Here is a 20,697-nt window from a genome sequence, read left to right on the forward strand (position 1 = left end):
TGGCGGGGGGGGGGGAGGAGGGAGTAGCTAGGTGAAAGAGAAGATTCTTTGCCTCAATTGCTAACTAGCCTTATTCACTGATTGGGTGTGGTCTCAGTCAAACTGAGACCTGTTGAAGACCCTAACTTAATATATAGATGTTTAAAAAAAAAATATATATATATATAGATAGATAACATTTGTTATATAATGTACATAATGATGCATAGGTATATGATGTTATTTAATACATTGCATGTAGTGTGCAATCTTATAGACATAGTTATTATTTATGTTAAATATATAAATTTTTAATATAAAATTCACACAATCTATGTATATATTGATAAGATGTGTGGTGTGTGTATGTGTATATATTTGTGTATGGCAGCTAGGTGGTTCAGTAGATAAAGCATGTGGGCTTGGAGTTAGAAAGATCCAAGTTCAAATGTGATCTCAGACCTGAGTTGTAGGAACCTGATTACTTAATCTCTCTTTACCTTAATCTAGTGGAGAAGGAAATGGCAAACCACTATGGTAGTTTTGCCAAGAAACCCCATGGATAGTATTGGTACATTATGGTCCATGGGATCACAGAGAGTCAGTTGAACCTGACTGAACAACATAGAAGAAAGATAAGACTTTGTGTTTGTGGGTCAAGTAGGCAGGATTAGAGCTGGGAAATGGAAGTTGCTGAGACACAAATTTCAGTTTTAATGGAAAAAGAATGTACTGTTAACCAGAGCTGCCCCAGAGTGCATTAGGTTCCCTCAGCAAGTTCCTTCTTACTAATGGGTCTTGGCCTAGGACCAAGATTGGATCTATGACTTAGGAATCAGATTGGTTTTGGTTTAAGGCCTCGTTCTTAAGAAAGAAATCCAGCCAGTAAATCCCAAGATATCTTGGGAGGGTTCAGAGTTGTATAAAAGAGAATAAAAGTGCTTTTAAGAGCATCTGTAGGTAAGAGTATGATCCCAGATCTAGATGAAGGGTGTCTTCCAACTGACCAATTCCAGGCCAGCTTTACTCACAGAAGTTATTATTTGTCCTTCTTTCTTGAAGAGAACTATGATATCAGGGAGGTGATGACATAACATGCAAATGAATTGGACTTGAGTGAGGCTGTGCAAGGTCCCCTGCCTCATTTTTCCTTCCAGAGCCATCTGAGTCCGGCAGCAAGATATAGATAAGGATGATTGTAAATGAATTGGATATCATATACCTACAGATGCTCTTAAAATCATTTTTTTCTTTCTCTTTTGCATCTCTGAACCCTTCGAAAATACCTTGGGTCTTAGATTTCTTTATTAAGGACCAGGCCTAAACCAAAATCAGTCTGATTCTCATTGGCCACCAATAGGTCCTTAGGCCAAGCCCATCTGGTCATTGTTTGGGTCCTGATTGACTTAGATTTAATGTAAATATCAGACATTTCTGCTTTGGCCAGAAACCTTGAGGACCTTCCCCTTCCAGATTCATTCATTCATTCATTTATATTTTTTTTTGACTAGATGAAAGAGGAGATTCTTTGCCCTAATTGCTACCTAGTCTAAATCACTAAATGGGTTCAACCTCAGTCAGAATGAGACCTGTTAAAAACCTTAGCTTTAAGAGACCTCCCACTGCTTCCAGGGCCATCTCCAGTTGTCCTAATCTGTATCTGGCCACTGGATCCAAATGGCTATGGAGAATAACCTTGCCCAGCCCTTCCTCACTTCAATCCAATTCACTTGCTTTTCATGGCTTTCCTTTTGTCATGGTCCTCTTGGAGAATAATGGACAAACACAACATCCTTCTTACTATATTCAGGTCTGTAATTGGAGGCTGGAATGTTGTTCATATCCTGTGGGAAGGGACCCTGTGAGTACTTACTGCCTGAAAAGGAGAGCAGCTCACCCTGGAAGCTTTGAAAGGCAACCATTTACTAGGTTTTTGCCTACAGAAACAGAGATCTTCTACACTGGCTCTGTACATGTCTCCTGACCAGGCAGCTAGATAGCCCAGCAAAGAGGATCCTGACCTGAGTTCAAATTCAGCCTCACATCCTTAATAAGCAGTGTGACTTTGGAAAGTCACTTTATCTCTGTCTCAATTTACTCATCTTTAAAATGGGATAATAATAGTAACACAACATTCCAAGCTTCTTGAGAGTATAAAATGAGGTAATATTTGTAAGCCACTTTTTAAAAAAAAAAGTTCAAGTGCTGTATAAATATGAATTGTTATTTCTACTGCTGCTGCCACTGCCTTGATTGCCACTATAATCACTAATATGAATACTGCTACTTCTGCCATTCCCATTACTGCTACTACATCTATCACCACCACTCCTATTACTAGTACTACTACTATTATTCCTACTAGTACTACCACCACCACCACTGCCACTATCATTACTATCCAGGTGCAGTGGATTGTATTCATGACAATTTTAAAATTTTAATTCATTTATAGTCATGTCAATGTCAAAGCATTTTATTTGCATATTTTATATGCAAAGTGCTTTTTCCCTATGGATGATTAGATTAATATATGTTATAAATGGGAAATTTTAACTTTGAAAAAAGATACTGCTTTTCTCTTAGATTTCTAGTATAGAACATATATATAGTATAATATTCAAAACATTCATTTTAAATAAAATCTAATTATTTTGGTACTTTATGTTGATAGTCTGTTATTTTCAAGAGACATATTACAGATTATAATTTAAATGGAAACTAATTGTTTTGATACTTCATGTTATTGATTTGGTTTTAAAATATAGATAATTTATGCCGTGTCTTCGGAGCACAGAGTGAAATAGAGGTTTGCTAATTATCTACTTAATGTTTTCAGTAAAGGGAAATAAATCAGAGTTCAAATCCAAAGTAGTGTGTGTGTGTGTGTGTGTGTGTGTGTGTGTGTGTGTGTGTGTGTGTGTGTGTGTGTATTTATATATAAAACACAGGTACTGAGAAAGAAATAAGAATAGAGAGATTGTTATTAGTGGAATAGAAAATTTTTCCTGTTATTTTTAATTGCTGTATATTCAAAATCTTTTAAATGCTATTAAAGCAAGTATTGTTCAACAATTTTATCTTAGCAAGGTTAGGGAAGGCAAAGTGTGGCTGTATGTATAATTTTATAAATAAAGCAAACTCTATAGGACAGTGCTTAGTTAAGAGTGCCTAATGCCTCGTGATTGTTCTGACCTACAGGGAACACTTGCAGAGCGGATTCGTGCAGGGGGCGCTGGAGTTCCTGCCTTTTTCACCAGTACAGGGTATGGAACATTGGTACAAGAAGGAGGATCACCCATCAAATACAATAAGGATGGAAGCATTGCTATTGCTAGTCAGCCAAAAGAGGTAAGAGGAGCTCTAATCCAAAAAAACATGTATGATCCAATTTACCTTAGATACTTCCCAGGCTGATACATAGGGTAAAAGACCTGCAATATTATATATTATTTGTAAGCCTAAGAAGCAAAATATGCATTCCAGGTAAAAAGGGAATAACTTATTATAAATCTGGTGAAATTTCTAGCTAAAACCAGTATCAAGTGTTACTTTTTACGTTTTCATGATTTACTTTATTGGTACAACATTGACTGACTTTCCAGTGATCTCTGTTCTAAGAAAGTCAGAGAAAAATACTTAGTAGGGCAGGTGCTGACAGAATTTTAGATTTAAAGGGTCATAAGACTTGGATTTAAATCTGAGCCCTTCCATCTCCAGGCTTTGTTATTTTGGACAAGTCTCTTCAGTGCTCTGACTCAGTTTTCTCAATTATAAAATAGAATTTATACTGTAGCACTCACTTCACAGTGATGTTGGAAAGAGCAAGTTAGAACATATGGAAAGCTGTGTAAATGTCAACTATTATTATTTAGAAAATGTCAGTTATTATTATTTAGGATAAATTAATATGAAATAGAATGTTCCTAACTTGTTCCAACATACCAATTTCAATGAAGTCAATTTTGTTAATTAATCAATAAGTATATATTACTTGCCTTCTCTATGATGATACTTTATTGATGCTGAACAAGTTCATGTTAGGGTATGGATAAATGATTATATTTATATTGGAGAGTAGAAGAGAAAGACAAATTGTAATAATTAATAAGCATTTATTGTTTACCATGAACCTTTGAGTTCTATTAATTGCAAGATATTTTGTTGTTTAGTTGGTGTCTGACTCTCTATGACCCTATTTGAGGTTTTCTTGGCAAAGATACAGGAGTGCTTTATTATTTCCTTCTCCAGCTCATTTTACTGAGAAAACTGAGGCCGACAGGGTGAAGGGACTTGCTCAGGCTCACCAAGCTCATGAAGATATATTTTCCTGACTCTAGGTGGGGTATTCTATCCACTGTGCCACCCAGCTGCAAGGGACACCAGGACCAAAAAAGAGCCCTCGAAGAACTTGCATATTTTAGGAGAAATATGTACAAATAATAACAATAATAATAGCTAGCTTTCATATAGTACTTTAAGGTTTGCAAAGAATTATGGACATTTCATTTTATCATAAATATACATGTAAATATATTTAATTATACTACTGTATATTTAATATTATATATTTATATGTATGTGCATATAGTCTGTTGTAAACCTTAAGCACCAAGAGAGCATGTAAAATAATGGCTCTTGAAAATGGAAACATCTGGATTCAGATACCATTTTAGACACTTACAAGCTGTGTGATCCTAGGCAAATCATTTAACCTCAATTCCCTCAGTTTCCTTAAGTATAAAATTGGATTATGATAGCCCTTACCTTGAAGGTTGTTGGGAGGATCAAATGAGATCATATTTGTAAAATGCGTAGTACATTGCCTGGCACATGGTAGGTGCTTTATAAATGTTTGTTCACTTCCTTTTCCTTCTCATTTGAAAATTCAGAAAGTTGGATTCAGGCTCTAGGGTCCTTTCTAACTATAAACCTATATTCTTATGACCCTAAAAATATTCAAACATTTATTTATTTATCTATCTATCTATCTATTTATTTATTTATTCATTAGTTTTTCCAAATTTTCCCCTCCCTCCCTCCACTCCCTCCCCCCGATGACAGGTAATCCCATACATTTTACATGTGTTACAATATAACCTAGATACAATATATGTGTGTAAATACCATTTGTTGCACATTAAGTATTAGCTTCCGAAGGTATAAGTAACCTGGGTAGAAAGACAGTAGTGCTAACAATTTACATTTGCTTCCCAGTGTTCCTTCTCTGGGTGTAATTATTTCTGTCCATCATTGATCAACTGGAAGTGAGTTGGATCTTCTTTATGTTGAAGATACCCACTTCCATCAGAATACATCCTCACAAGTATATATTTATTTAAGATGAACAGGATTATTTGCTTAAATTTATATCAAGGTTCTTCATTTCTGTTATTTTCCCCTGTCTTTAAATTTTTGATGATCTGCAGAGAGAAAATTGATGGTTGATTTATAGGTTTAGATTCAGCCACATCTCCTGTACCTTCTTTATCCAGAAGTCCTTTTCCTTTGATTTCTTTTTCCTCTCTTGTTCATGAGGATTTCCGTTCTCATCCTCAAAAGTAGAGGGATTGAAAAAAAGAACCAAGTGACCAGACCTGTACTATATAATTGGACCTTAACCCTTACTGTCAATCAGGATCCCCTTTCCCCTGTTCCAGGCCTCCCTTTCCTCAACCCTACCTGGTGAAGCAACAGAAACCACAAAACAGGCTGAGATCAGGAGGGTAGTCAGAGGAGTTTGGGATATGGAGAGTCTAGGGTTTTACTGGAAACTAGGAGAGCTGGACTAAAGAGAAGTACCATAGACTGATTCTATATATATTATATTTCAGTGAATACAAAAGACTGCTTTGCAGACATCTGAGAAGTGCTTTGTTACTTTTATTTTTTTTCCTTTCATTGTTTTTAATATTTTTTTCTCCATCCTCTAAACTTCAACCACCTGACTAAAAATCCAACTCTTAGGAAACTTTAAAAAAAATCAATGAACAAACATTAATTTTATTTATGTGTATGTACACATACATGCACACACTCACTCACTCTGTCCTGAGCCTAGGAGATGCAGGCAAAGCTGAAAGACAAGAACCTGTTCTCAGAGGGCTTGGAGTTCTGTCCTTGCTTCAAGGATGGGGTATTCTATAGTGGGCCAAGGAAGAAGAGAAAGTCTGGTTTGAATCCAGAACTAGAAAAGGAAGTCAGTGGTCCTATCCTTATATCCCTTAGAAGAAAAATAAGACATGTGTCTGGTGGGCTGATTCTGGCAGAAGATTCTGGGCTCTCCCAGAAGCTGTAGCTGGAAGAGAAAAAAAAAAAAAAACAACAGACTCCTGATTCACTAACATACTTTTCTTCCAAACTGTTTAACCAGAGGAATCATCTTGTCCTTCCTTCCCTTTCTCCCTCCCTACTTTCTTCCTTCCTTCCTTCCCTTCCCCCTTTCCTCCCTTTCTCCTTCCCTCCCTCCCTTCCTCCCTGCCTTCCTCCCTTCTTTCCTTCCTGCCTTCCCTCCTCCTTACACAGTCCTCCCTTCCTGACAATCTTAATCCTATCCCAGCCAAGCTGCCTTTGCTCCTCATTCTCACCTCCACCCTCTATCTCCTTTGGTGATTGCAGGAGCCCCTGCCAAAGCTTGAACTCATTTCCCCATAGAAATGGCATTATCATGGATAGCTTCTTTATTTGGACAAGTTACTTAAACATCTTAGCCTCAGTTTACTTTTATTTAACATGGGGTAAACTCAGCACTTACCAGTAAAAATTCCTTGCAAGACCAAGGGGAGACAATGGAAAGAGTGCTCATCCTGGAGTCAGGGGGAGCTGAGTTCAAACCTAGTTTTAGACACTAAGTCTTACCCTAGGCATAGCCAAATCATCTCACCTCTATTTGCCTCAGTTTCCTCATCTATAAAATGGGGATCATAATACCACCTACCTCCTGGGATTTTTATGAGGATTAAGTGAGATGATAATCATAAAGCATTTATTTAGCACAGTGCATGGAATGTAGTAAATGCTACATGAATGTTAGTTTCTATTGTTTTTATCATTATGTGAACGCTGTTATTATTTTAGGTGTGGGACTATTATTAGCTAGCCTGGAAACCTAAATCATTTTTTGCAACATTGCTTCAGTAGGAAAAGATTTTGCAATGGAGTTGAGGAAAAAATTCTAGATCAGGAGCAAGGGGATCTGAATTCTAAAACTTGGCAAGTCTCTCAATGCCTCTAGTAAAATATCAGTAATAATAAAACTTAAAATATCAATAATAGCTACCATTTGTATATCGTTTACAATGTGCCAGGCATTATGCAAAATGGTTTATAATTATTTCACTTGATTCTCATAGCAACTCTGGGAGGTAGATACTATTATTATCTCCATTTTATAGATGAAGAAATTGAAGCAAACAAATATTCCATGGCTTTACCCGGGTAACAGATCTAATAAGTGTCTGGGAGTAGATTTAAACTCATGTCTTCTTGGTATGCTATCCACTCTCCCATCTAGCTGCCTCAATATTCACATTACTCATCTATAAAATGAGAGGTTTCATAATAATAACAGCTAGTATTTATATGGTACTTTATGATTTGCAAAACAAACACTTTACATGTAAGGTGATCTTTAAGGTCCCCTCTATATATATTGGGAAAAAATTCCAAACAACCATCTTACTATGGACTATGGAAATATAATCTTTATTTGGGGTCCTTTACGATGATCTTTCATCTTCCAAGTATTTCAGAGCACAAGAAGATTTGTTATTTGTCACAGAGTGCTGTTCTCTTCTGTTCTGAACGTGCAGAATGGTTTCCAGCAGAAAAGGCTATTTTTAAGAACCCTGCCAACCAGGAAATTAAATTGGTTCAGTTTAGTTCTCAAAAGGTATTCTGAACTCTGTCCACTAGGTGGTAGAGTTGGAATAAGAATAGACCCTTACTTGGAAAACAGTTTTATTCTTTTAGGTGATAAAGCAAGAAGATGGAGTCAAGGAGTTCAAGGCATGAATAATATTTGGTTTTCATTTCTCAGAACTACACCATAAAAGCTAGAGGAGCCTTGTAACGCTAAGCTTTTAAAATAGATTTCCTTAAAAATAACTAGCAGAAAGCAATTAGATGTTATATGAATTAGGGCAAACCTGATGACTAGCATGTATGTATTTTATTTCTTGCAGGTGAGGGAGTTTAATGGCCATCATTATGTTATGGAGAAAGCCATTACAGGTGATTTTGCCCTGGTAAAAGCCTGGAAAGCAGATCGTTCAGGAAACATCATTTTCAGGTAATATATGTGAACAGTTGTGGTGTTGGTGATGATGATGATGAGGAGGAGGAGGTTATGTTTTGGAACATATTTCTATCATGTACATTTTGATTATAAATCAAATTCAGATATTTTGCTGAGTGGACTTTTAAAGTTATAAGGGAGCATAGTTCAATTTTCAAGTGACTTAGTTATCAACTTGTGCATCTAGGTGGTGCATTGGATAGAATACTAGACCTAGAGTCAGGAAGATTTATTTATTTTTTTAAATTCAAATCAAAGGCATTTATAGCTGTGTGATCCTGGGCATGCCACTTAGCCCTTTTTGCCTCAGTTTCCTCATCTGTAAAATAAGCTAGAGAAGGAAATGGCAAATCACTCTTTGCCAAGTAAACTTCAAATAGAGTCATGGAGAATTGAACTGAAAATAATTGAACTACAAAAAAAGTTATCAACTAGGTTCTTGTAGAGAGTTCAATAGATAGAAAGCTGGACTTCAAAGTCAGAGATCTGTGTTTGAATCATTCTTCTAACATACTGACTATGTGACTCTGTGGGAGAAAGTCATTTAATCTCTTAATATTCTGGGCAATTCTTCCACTGAATTCCAGAGGAGAAACCAACTTGTATTGGTAAGAGTTTACTCATCTGGGAATTTCCTGTACTTATCAAATCAGTTCTAATTTCTATCCTTATACTTATTTTTACATACATAGTATTTGAACTTCAACAAAACAAAATAAAATTATTTTCTGTTCTCAAAATATATTTAAGACTTCAAGAATCTGTGATTTTGTCTGATTTTGCTGATGTTAATCACAAATTAATTATGCTTTCACATATGGCCATTATTAATTCTGTGACCTTCAGATTGATGACTATGGCCAGCCTGGTAATGAATCTCATTAAATTTGCCCATCTGGCCTTTAGGTAGTAAAAAGGCTTATGGTTCTCTCATTGGTCCTGTACTCAGAAAAATCACAGAATTGTATCAAAGGGCCATCTAGTCAAACCCGTCTCTGAACAGGAATCACTATTGCAATATAGCTGGAAAAATGCTCATTCGGTCTTAACTAATAGTCTACCAGTAAAGAGGATCCTACTTGAGGCAATCCATTCCACTCAGCAAAACTTTTTTTAATTTTTTTTAAGTAAAACTCTTAATAGTTAGGAACTATTGCCCTACTTTGAGCTTAAATTAGTTCTGTCCTTTTGAATCAAACAGAACAACACTAATTCTTTTGTGTGACAATTCTCCAAATATTTGAAGGTAGTTACCATGACCACTCCCTCCTCCCCTGGTTTTCTCTTCTGTAAGCTAGACATTCCTCTCCCATTCCTCAGATTATCGTATCACATGGTTTCAAGTGCCTTCAAAACTCACCTTTGCATGCTCTCTGGTTTTGCATGCCCTTTCTGGGGGCAGCTAGGTGGCGCAGTGATAGAGCACTAACTCTGAAGTCTGAAGTAGGAGGACCTGAGTTTCAAATATGATCTCAAACACTTAACACTTCCTAGCTGTGTGACCCTGGCAAGTCATTTAACCCCAACTGTCCCTCAGCAAATTAAAAAAAAAAAAAAAGGAGAACAAGAAAATATCCTTTCCAAAATTTAATTCTTAGAAACTAGAATATATATGGTTTCACCATATATTATCTCTTTTTCTGAACTGCATCTTAATAGTCTAATATCATTAGCTTATTTGGCTTTTGGACCATGAAAAACAGTAGAATCTTTTCATATGTTTTAAATGTCCCTCTGCCATCTTATAGTTATGAAATTGAAGTTTATTTTTCAAATCTAACCACAGGACCTTACATTTTTCTCTGTTATATTTCATCTTTTTCAATTTAGCTGTTTGTTTTAACCTATTGAAATCATCTTTGATCACAGTTTTGTAGCCCACCTTTTTAGCTATCTGCCCTAACTTTGTGTCATGGTCAGATTTGATAAATATGCCATCTGTGACTTCAGGTCATTGATAAGAATGTTTTAACAGTTGAGGCCAACATAGGTCCCTGGAACACTAAAATCTTCCAAAAATGATATCTACACGTTAATGAATATTCTTTGGTGCTAGCCATGCAATCCATTTCCAATCCAAATAATTGTGTTTGTCTTCTAGCTCATTACTCTCTTATTTATCCAGAAGGAAAACACTAGTGATTGCCAAATACTGTTAGATAGCCTATGTCTACAGAATTATTTCAAAAACCTTTTCACAAAAAGGAAATAAAATTAATCTGCTGTGATCTGTTCTTTTTTTAAAATTAATTTTACAATTATAACATTTTTTGACAGTACATATGCATAGGTAATTTCTTTTTTTTTACATTATCCCTTGTACTCCCTTCTGTTCCGAATTTTTCCCCTCCTTCCCTCCACCCCCTCCCCTAGATGGCAGGCATTCCCATACATATTAAATATCTTATAGTATATCCTAGGTACAATATATATGTGCAGAACTGAATTTTGTTGTTGTTGTTGTTGCAAAGGAAAGATTGTATTCAGAAGGTAAAAATAATTTGGGAAGAAAAACAAAAAACAATGCTCACAGTTTACACTCATTTCCCAGTGTTCCTTTTCTGGATGTAGCTGATTCTATCCATTATTGATCAATTGGAATTGGATTAGCTCTTCCCTATGTTGAAGATATCCACTTCCATCAGAATACATCCTCATACAGTATCATTGTTGAAGTGTATAATGATCCCCTAGTTCTGCTCATTTCACTTAGCATCAGTTGATGTAAGTCTCTCCAAGCCTCTCTGTATTCCTCCTGTTGGTCATTTCTTACAGAACAATAATATTCCATAACATTCATATACCATAATTTACCCAACCATTCTCCAATTGATGGACATCCATTCATCTTCCAGTTTCTAGCCACTACAGAAAGGGCTGCCACAAACATTTTGGCACATACAGGTCCCTTTCCCTTCTTTAGTATTTCCTTGGGATATAAGCCCAGTAGTAGCACTGCTGGGTCAAAGGGTATGCACATTTTGATAACTTTTTGGGCATAATTCCAGATTGCTCTCCAGAATGGCTGGATTCTTTCACAACTCCACCATCAATGCATCAGTGTCCCAGTTTTCCCACAGCCCCTCCAACATTCATCATTATTTGTTCCTGTCATCTTAGCCAATCTGACAGGTGTGTGGAGTAGTATCTCAGAGTTGTCTTAATGTGCATTTCTCTGATCAATAGTGATTTGGAACACTCTTTCATATGAGTGGATATAGTTTCAATTTCATTATCTGAGAATTGTCTGTTCATATCCTTTGACCATTTATCAATTGGAGAATGGCTTGATTTCTTATACATTAAAGTCAATTCTCTGTATATTTTGGAGATGAGGCCTTTATCAGAACCTTTAACAGTAAAAATGTTTTCCCAATTTGTTACTTCCCTTCTAATCTTGTTTGCATTAGTTTTGTTTGTGCAAAAACTTTTTAATTTGATGTAATCAAAATTTTCTATTTTGTGATCAATAATGATCTCTAGTTCTCCTTTGGACACAAATTTCTTCCTCCTCCACAAGTCTGAGAGTAAACCATCCCATGTTCCTCTAATTTATTTATGATCTTGTTCTTTATGCCTAAATCTTGGACCCATTTTGATCTTATCTTAGTATGTGGTGTTAAATGTGGGTTGTGATCTGTTCTTAATGAAGTAATGCTGATTCTTACGAATCACTTCCTTGTAAATGATTGTCATCTCTCTCTCAGTTGCTCAAAAGCCAGTTCTTTATGGACTCCATTATTTTGTTCCTTCTTTCTTTTAATTAAAACCACTGTCTTTTGAGAGCTTTTTATTATATGACAACACATCTTCTCCTTTCTTAACATTTTAAACACACCTATGGGCAACTATATGGTGCATTGGATAAAGTGCTAGGACTGGAGATAAGATGGCTCAACTTCTTGAATTCAAATTGACCTCAGACACTTATTAGCTGTGACCCCGGGCATGTTACTTAATCCATTTTGTTTTAGTTTAGTCATCTATAAAATGAACTGGAGAAGAAAATGGCAAACTGCTCCAACATCTTTGTCAAAATAATCCCAAAACAAAAGGATCACAAAGATTCAGACACAACTGCAAAAGCTACTGAACAATAAATGATCTTGTCTACTTGAGTTGTTTTACATGTTACAGATTGTAATTTATCTACTCCTTCTTATTCTGTATCTGTTTCTTCTGGTAAATTTTTTCTATCTTTCCACTATCCTTAAATAGGTGACTCTTTTCTTTAACATTACAGGAGTACAATATACAATTGTCTGGGTCTTATCCCTTGTTTTAGCCACATAGTCAGCCCAACTTCTTTTCTGGTCATAATCTATTTGATGTTCCTTTTCTTTTTTTTTTTTTTTAAATGCAATTAATTGTTGGTCATGTGCTGAAGCCTATTTGTTGTCCAGCCTAGTAGGGTTTTATAGAAGTCCTAAATATGCTTTACTTCTTTACTCTCCTCATTTTCTCCTCATCCAGTTTCTTTGCTGACCACTCTTTGTCCATACCAAAGCCAATGACCCGTAGGAGCTTCCCTGACTGTTTCCATTCTTCCCTTTTTCCTTTGTCATTAGTGACTGCCTTTATGTGATTACCTTTTCCAGAAAGCACCAGCTATCCTTCACTTGTTCCTCTACACCTATCTCCAGAGTCTCTACACCAAAGCTTTGCATGTACACCCTTTTCTCTCACTGTGTTCATGATAAAAAGCAATTCTACAGTTGTTCCTGGATAAGATGTGTCAATCTTTGTGGATCACAGTGTCCCTCCCTTACCAGTTCCCTAATTAGCTGTTCTCCCCTATTAGCATATTAAGCATTTTAGGGACATGAAATGTCTTTATTTGTTTCCTCATTGCTTAGTGTTTGTGGACAAATAACCTTTGCATAATGGAAGAGGGATTAAGATCATAAATTTAGAGTTAAAAGATTAAATGATTTGCCTAGTTATATATGAAATAAACCCTATGGAGGATTCCCTAGATTAGTAGATTTCACCTTTTTTTCTTCTTTTTTTTGTTATGGATTCCTTTATCAGTCTTGTGATGTATAAGGATCCCTTCTCAGAAAAATGTTACACAAAGTAAAAGATTATAAAGGAAATAATAGAAATTGAAATAGTTATAAATACATACATACAGATAGATAGATGGAGAGATATAGATATAGATATCTTAGCTATTCATAGACTCATGGTTTAGAACCCCTCTTATAGATGATGAGGTCCTCTATGTGCCTCTGATTATGGATGATTATGCTGATTACATCAAGCCCAAACTTTATTTTTTTGTTGTTGTTGTTGAGGCAATTGGGGTTAAGTGACTTGCCCAGGGTCACATAGCTAGAAAATGTTAAGTGTCTGATTTGAACTCGGGTCCTCCTGACTTCAGGGCTGGTGCTCTATCTACTGCACTACCTAGCTGCCCCAAGCCCTAAATTTTTAAAAATGAAATCCATAATCAATATAAAGACTTTGGCTTAACTCTCCACAATAAATAAAAAAAAAATCGATGAAGAATACTACTTGCCTCTACTATGGTCTTCAGTTAGATGGATCTTCCATAGAGCTATTCTATTTGTACATATACCTTGGACATTGTCAGTGTGCAAATGAACTGGACCCAAATTTGAATAGAAGGGGATAAAAAGGCTAGATTACCATTGGACAGTTGTTCAGTAATGATTCCAGTCTTTTGGCAACAAAAGCCTGTTTCCTTCCATTTTTCTTGTGATGCGGTGTGGCTGTTCATCTTGCAACATCACAATCTTTGAGGGATCAGAATTATAAATTACCCAAAGGACATTGGAAAGAGGCTTGCTTTCTTCTCATACAATTGTAAATGTGCTGCTTTTATTGGATGCAAACCCCAACCTTACAAAACACCCAGACTCCCTACATACATGTTTGGTAAGCAGAGGATTAAAGCACATTCTCAAAGAGGACCTGTAATATAGCCTTTTTAATTTCTAAAAAGCAAAAAAGAGAATAGGTATTATGTGGTGTTAATTTTGTGTTTGATCTCTTAAATTAAGACATTTTTGAAGTACATATAATTTTAGTATTACAGATATTTTAAATATATCCTATCTTATTTTGTTCCTTGATATATTGTGGGTCTGCAATATATAGTATTTTTTTAATAAGAATGTAAAAAATTGTATTTTTAATGTAATTTGCCAGTTAGATAATTTTCTTAATATAATTCTGGTCTCTTTCATAAAGATATTTGTACTTTGTGGAGGGGCTACCTATGCCATTGAAATCATGAATCTTTTGAAGCATTGAAATTTTTCTTTGTATAAAAATTCTGTTACCACGCTTCATTTCTGAGCACTGCATAGGCAGCTATAATACAAACATTAAATGATGATAATTGCCACCAAGACCATTTTAATTCTAATAATATTTCACTCCATTGGTAGCTTGGATTTGGTGTGGGATGTCATTGAAGCTTTTGATTCCTAGTGACAAAGGGAACTGGCTTACTAAGAAAATTACATCTAGAGTGTTCTTTAAAAATATTTTATTGATACTTTTTTTTCCTTTTACATATCTGATTCTTCCTAGTACCCATTTAGCTCTTCCCCAACTTGGATCTTCCTTTGAAACAGAGGAAAAATAATTGAGCAAAACAAACTAACAATATATTTGGTTGATATTTAAGTTTATATAAGATCATAGATTTAGAATTGGAAGAGATGTTAGATGCCATGTAGTCTAGTCCCTTTATATTACAGATGAGAAAACCAAGGTCCAGAGAAGTTTAATAACTTGACTAGGATTAGTAAGTATCTAAAGTAGGCATGAATGCAGGTCCTTTTACCCTAGGTCCAACCTTAAAACTCATTAAACCCCATTGTCTCACACATGGGTCAGATTATGAGAAATCTGAAAGTTCATGTTCTCTGGCTTTAAAATTTTTCATAATTTCTCTTCTATTAGAGGCCAGACATGAAAGTGGTCTGAAGTAACACTCTCCAAAACTACTAATCTGCTGTGTTTTATCGTCTTCTTACAAACACCAGATGGAGAAAAACTGACACCAGAAAACACCATCATCAAGCATTCATTAAATGCTTACTATGGGCCAGGCGCCTCTGCTAAACAGAGATACAAAGAAAAGCTAAATAAGACCTCTTTTCCTTATGGTTTTGTACCTATGCTAAAACAGCATAATTAAGGTACTTATTTAACAAGAGTTATAGAACAATTATATAATGTAGATGTGGAAAACTTACTTTCTTCTTTTGAATATATTGATATATTCATTTAGAGTTATGGGGGAAAAACATAAACAGCTCATTTGAATTTGTTCCAGGAAAGGCATTTATTTAGTTTGTGTCTGAACCCTCTTGTGGGAATTTAGTATTGAAAAATCATTGCTAAAATAAGCTTGGAACCCCATTGAAAATGCTCTATAGTTCAGCAGTTTCTTTAGGATTCATACTTTTAAAAAATTCATTAGAAAATGGTTCCCACAGGGATAGATCTTTATGGATGACTCAGAAATCACCAAATGATGTTTCGGTAATTTCAGTAACATATTTCTGTTGGATAGAAGATGGAATTACTGCATTTTCCCATATGGAGACTTGCTTTTTTATATTTCTAAATATAATAATGAGAGCAAGTTGCTCAGTGAAATGTTTAGCTATTGAAGCAAAGTCATATCCCATTAAAAGGTTTGAGGAGGCTATTTTCAAAAAATGTTGATGATTTGTTAACATCCAGTTTATCTTTATGCTCATTAGAATAGGTATAATAAATAACTCCTTTTGTTGTGCATTGAAGACACTCTAAGACAAATGAAAGGGGCCAGGTTTTTTTTTTTTTTTTTCCAAAAAGCTCTTTGTATTTCATATAAGAAGAAATGTCTATTTTATATATCACTCTTTTTGAATATTGTGACAGATTCATAGAATTTTGTAGCTAGTACTAGGGACAACCACTTACTGTCTTTGTCTTCTTTCCCCCTCTCCACTCCCTTTTCCTCCCCAGGAAAACTGCAAGGAATTTCAACTTGCCAATGTGTAAAGCTGCAGATACTACAGTGGTAGAGGTAAGAGAAGGAAAGGGTGATTTTTTTTTTTTGAGCCACTGCTTATATTTCAATATGATCATATCTGTATAATTTTAATCCTGCTTATTACTAAAGAAAACTGTATTATAATGTAGAATTTTTGGTTTTTTGTTCTCTATAGAAATGCATATATATAGACTTCTATTCAATATGGTACACATTATTATGTTTTATTTTAACAGTCAAAAATGAGATTTTTGCAATATCAACTTTGGATCATTTTTTGTTTTGTTGTGTATTGAGATATGTTGACAAATCCAGTGCCTGCAAGGCCAGAGTTGGGCAGTCATGATAGTGAAACCAGGTCATAGGAAAAGTTGTCAAAGAAATGGAAGTATTTAGCTTAGAGAATAGAAGAATTTGAATTTTTTTTGGGGGGAGAAGAGTAGTGATATCATGGTTCTCTTTAAATATGTAAAGTTTTGTCTTGAGAAAGAGTGAGCAGACATTTTTGTGTATATGAAACTAAAACCAATGGATGAAAGCTATAGGAAAACAAATTTTAACCTGAAACAAGGAAAAATTTCCTAATAATTGTAACATTGGAATTAGTTGTTTTGTTGTTGTTGTTGTTTGTTTTTTTTTTAAGGTGGAGAATGAAGTTTTCTAGGGTTCGATAGATTTTTGGATTTCAACTTGTAAGAGATTTTGCAATGGGATAAAGGACTGTGGTAAAGGATTCATTAAGATGATCTCAAATCAGTCCCTAATTAATGATGAATACTATTGACTGAAGTTAGGGGAATTGGGTTAGACAGTATGATTTAGTTGAGAGAGAATTTGGGAATAAGGAGCAACCAAAATTATTCTAATAGGCTAAGATTTAATGGTAAAAATGTTAATCTTGATTTTGGTTTCAAAAATTCCACATACAAGAAGGGAGAGACAATGGCTAGAAATAAAGTAAATCACTTTTTTAATGTATAAGTAGTTTTTATGAAATAGGCTTTAATGATCTAATTGTGTAGCACTCATATTGAAAATTGACTGTCAACTTTCAACTAGGGCCTTACTAAAATGTTGATGTATTATGGTACCATTATATTTCAAGAAATTAATTAAGCAAGATGAAATAAATTTAGTTTTACCTCGAGTCCAAGGGGGAATTTTCTGGGGAAATAACTAGTCTCCTAACCCAGTTTCTGTATTTTCCTTCTTAGATAATTTTATTAAATTAAAAAAAATGACCAGTAGTAATTGGAAATCTGACTGCTGGAAGGGAAGTTGTACCAGAGTCCAGTTCATGATAAAAATGGTTGGATTCTTATCTGCCATTGTTGTGTTGTTTTGTCCTTTGTTTTGGAAGGGAACCATGACATCAGGAAGATGGTGCCATGATATGCAAGTGAATTGGCTTTAAGTGAGGGAGGGCTGAGTAACTTTCCTTTCCAGAGCCATCTGGGTCCAGTGGCCATATATAGATCAAGATGACTGAGAAGACCTGGGATGCTTTCAATCTTTTGTAGCTGAGAGTAAGCTCCTTAAATTCTTTGAAAATCAATATCATCATCTATGTAGTATTTGGATAGCACAGTGGATAGAAAGCTGGGTCTTGGAGTCAGGAAGACTCAGCTTTGTGAATTCAAATGTAGCCTCAGTTACTTACTAGCTATGTGAGTCTGGCAAGTCACTTAACCTTGCCTCAGTTTCCCCATCTGTAAAATAAGCTGGAGAAGGAAATGTCAAATGGCTCTAGTATCTTTTTCAAGCAAACCCCAAAGGGAATTATGAAGAATCAGACACTATTGAAAAAATGATTGAACAACAATAATCTTCATCTATAGGATGATATAGTTGGACTTAATGATTTTTAAAGTTCTTTTTAGCTCTAGCTCTAGATCCTTTGTCCTTTATTGTTAGGATTACTAGGTGAGAACTTGGGTTGTCTGGACAGTGACAAGGTGAGAATTCAGGTTGTCTGGACAATTACAAGGTGAGAACTTAGGTTGACTTGACAGTTCTCTGGCTCAGACCTGTAAAGGGAGTTTATACCTTAGGAATCCTAGAAGGAGCAAGCTCATTGGTTGAAGTGGTTCTTCCCAGAAGCCCTTGCATTATCCCACACCCATTCTCTGGGAGGATAAAAGAGGCAACATTGGGCCTGGAGAGCAGTCTACCTGGGGAAGGACAAGAGCTGGAGGAGATTCAGAGCCAGGATTCAAGGAGAAGTCTCTGCATTACATCAGGCGTGACGGGGCTCTCTGCAGGAAGGGAAGTCACTTCTCTGGACAAGAGTTAACAGCAACTGCCTGGAGACAATGGTTCACTACAGGAAGAAGAATCTGTCCAAGAGATTTGAGTTGACACAGCAGATCTCTTCCCAGAGAGTGATCAGCAGCTTCTGGAGACAACAGCTCGCTACAATTGGCACTCAACATGGGGCCAGGACCTTTCCTTATTCTGACAAGGACTTATTCTGAGCCCTTCAGAGGAGCTAGACTGAACCGTGAGTAACGAGGAAACTTTGTTAAAGATTAAGTGAGCATGCTAATAGATAAATAAGGAACTTAACTTGTTAACAGCTAAACCAGCAATCTCTTATAGCTGAAATGGGGCAGATGTTAGCTAAATACAATCCCTGGACCTCAGCCAACTCAACCCCAATCCCAGAAGCAACCTCAGCTCCACCCCCATTCAGGAGTGGTACTATAGAGAGTATAATCAGGATAATTGAGGAGCAGAGTTTACTTGTAACCTGGGTACAGATTGCTAAACTCTTGGCTGCATTAAGACGCACATCCCCTTGGTTCTTAGAGGAAGAAAAGATAGATGTAAATAAGTGGAAGTTAGTGGGATTTGAAATGAAAGAATTTCATGCAAAAAATGGGCCTCGTTCAATTTCTGCAGAAGTATTTTATATCTACAACATAGTTCAATTAGCCTTAAACTATCAAGCAAGTTGTAGGAGAAGGAAAAGTTTTAAAAATGAACAGAGGAGGAAGTGTGAGGAAAAAAGGAAAGATCAAGATCTTGTCCTAGAGCAAGAGTATTTAAATGAGGAATTAGGGTATGATTCTCTTGAAGAAGCTTCAACCCTGCCTAAAGAGCAGATTATTGACAGGCCCACATCAACCCCACCTTCAGAGGTGGAGGAAGAAGGAGGGGAAGAGGCAGAAACACAAACAATTGCCTGTGAAGCAGCCTAAGCCTATGACAAGATTAGAAAAAAGCATTGGCTAAAGCTAAGAGAGAAGGACAGGATATAAGTGATTTTATACATGCATATCCTGTGATTGAAGAGATTGATTCTGTAGGTCAAAAAAGGAGAAGATATGCACCTTTAGATTTGAATAAAATTAAGGATTTGAAAAAAGGTTGTACCCTTTATGGGACTACATCAGCTTATGTCAAAATGTTACTAGATGGTTTGTCTTATGAAGTCCTAACCCCGAATGATTGGAAATCCATAGCAAGGACATGCCTAGAACCTGGAGAAAATTTGTTATGGCTTGTGGAGTTTCATGAAATTCATCAGTATTCTTCTAGTAATATTTCATTCTTCCTGAGCTTCACTTCCTCCTTATTCTAGGCTTTGTTATTGTTCAGTCGTTTCAGTCCTGTATGACTTATTTCTGGGTCATAAAATCTTAGATGTGGCAGAGATCCTAAAATACAATTAGCTTGCCATGAAACAAATATATAATCAGAAAAGAAAGTAGATTAGTCATGTGGGAAGAACAGGGATGGACATTGGATTGGTATTCTTAGGATGTCAAGAGAAAGTGAAGAAGGCTACATTGATGAGATGATAATTCCATTTGAATAATAATAAAAATAATAGCTGGCTTTTATAAAAACACTAAAGCTTATAAAGCACTTTACATACATTATCTCATTTGATCCAAACTGCCATTTTGCAAATGAAGAAATTGAGGGTCATCCAGGGTCACACAGTTGGTTTGTGACAGAGTTAGCATGAAAATATGTCTTTTCAGAGTACCAGTTCAATTCTCTTTCTATTTCACCATTTTGTCTCTTTTTTCAAATCTCATATTATAGTATCTGTTTCCTGTTACTTGTGTCCCTTAAATGGTAACCTTTGGGCACTTTGATGGTTAATGGTGTAAAAGACTATAATAATGGTAACAGTTTCTTGGACTTCACTTTAAACATATGGACCTTGGGTTGCATTTCCCCCATTTAAATTCTCAACCCCCATCCACTTTATTTCATTGACTGGGAAAATTATTGTTCTTTCTTTAGACTAAGTACCAATCTGGGAATTGTACCAATTATATAAGTCTTTCTATGGGATATACAAAATTGTATAAGCACAGATTATGTCCATTTTCTTAATTTGCTTTAAGTGCTAGTCTTAGCATGTTGGGGAGGGCCAATGTCCAAGAGT

General features: G+C 35.7%; 1 protein-coding gene across 3 annotated transcripts in view; it reads left to right on the forward strand.

Moving 5' to 3' along the window:
* The window catches only part of OXCT1 (3-oxoacid CoA-transferase 1), a 181,553-nt gene that overhangs the window by 25,244 nt on the left and 135,612 nt on the right, over nucleotides 1-20,697 (forward strand). For 2 of the 3 annotated variants that reach the window (XM_074282586.1, XM_074282587.1), the window contains exons 5-7: nucleotides 3,181-3,330; nucleotides 8,163-8,269; nucleotides 16,268-16,328. In XM_074282586.1, the coding sequence (XP_074138687.1) occupies nucleotides 3,181-3,330; nucleotides 8,163-8,269; nucleotides 16,268-16,328 (318 nt within the window). Of the gene's footprint in view, nucleotides 1-3,180; nucleotides 3,331-5,792; nucleotides 5,883-8,137; nucleotides 8,270-16,267; nucleotides 16,329-20,697 lie in introns of those variants that run through there. The other variant, XM_074282588.1, reaches the window with a different exon arrangement.

This window comes from Sminthopsis crassicaudata, chromosome 1 (assembly GCF_048593235.1).
Source record: "Sminthopsis crassicaudata isolate SCR6 chromosome 1, ASM4859323v1, whole genome shotgun sequence".
Taxonomy (NCBI): Eukaryota; Metazoa; Chordata; class Mammalia; order Dasyuromorphia; family Dasyuridae; genus Sminthopsis; species Sminthopsis crassicaudata.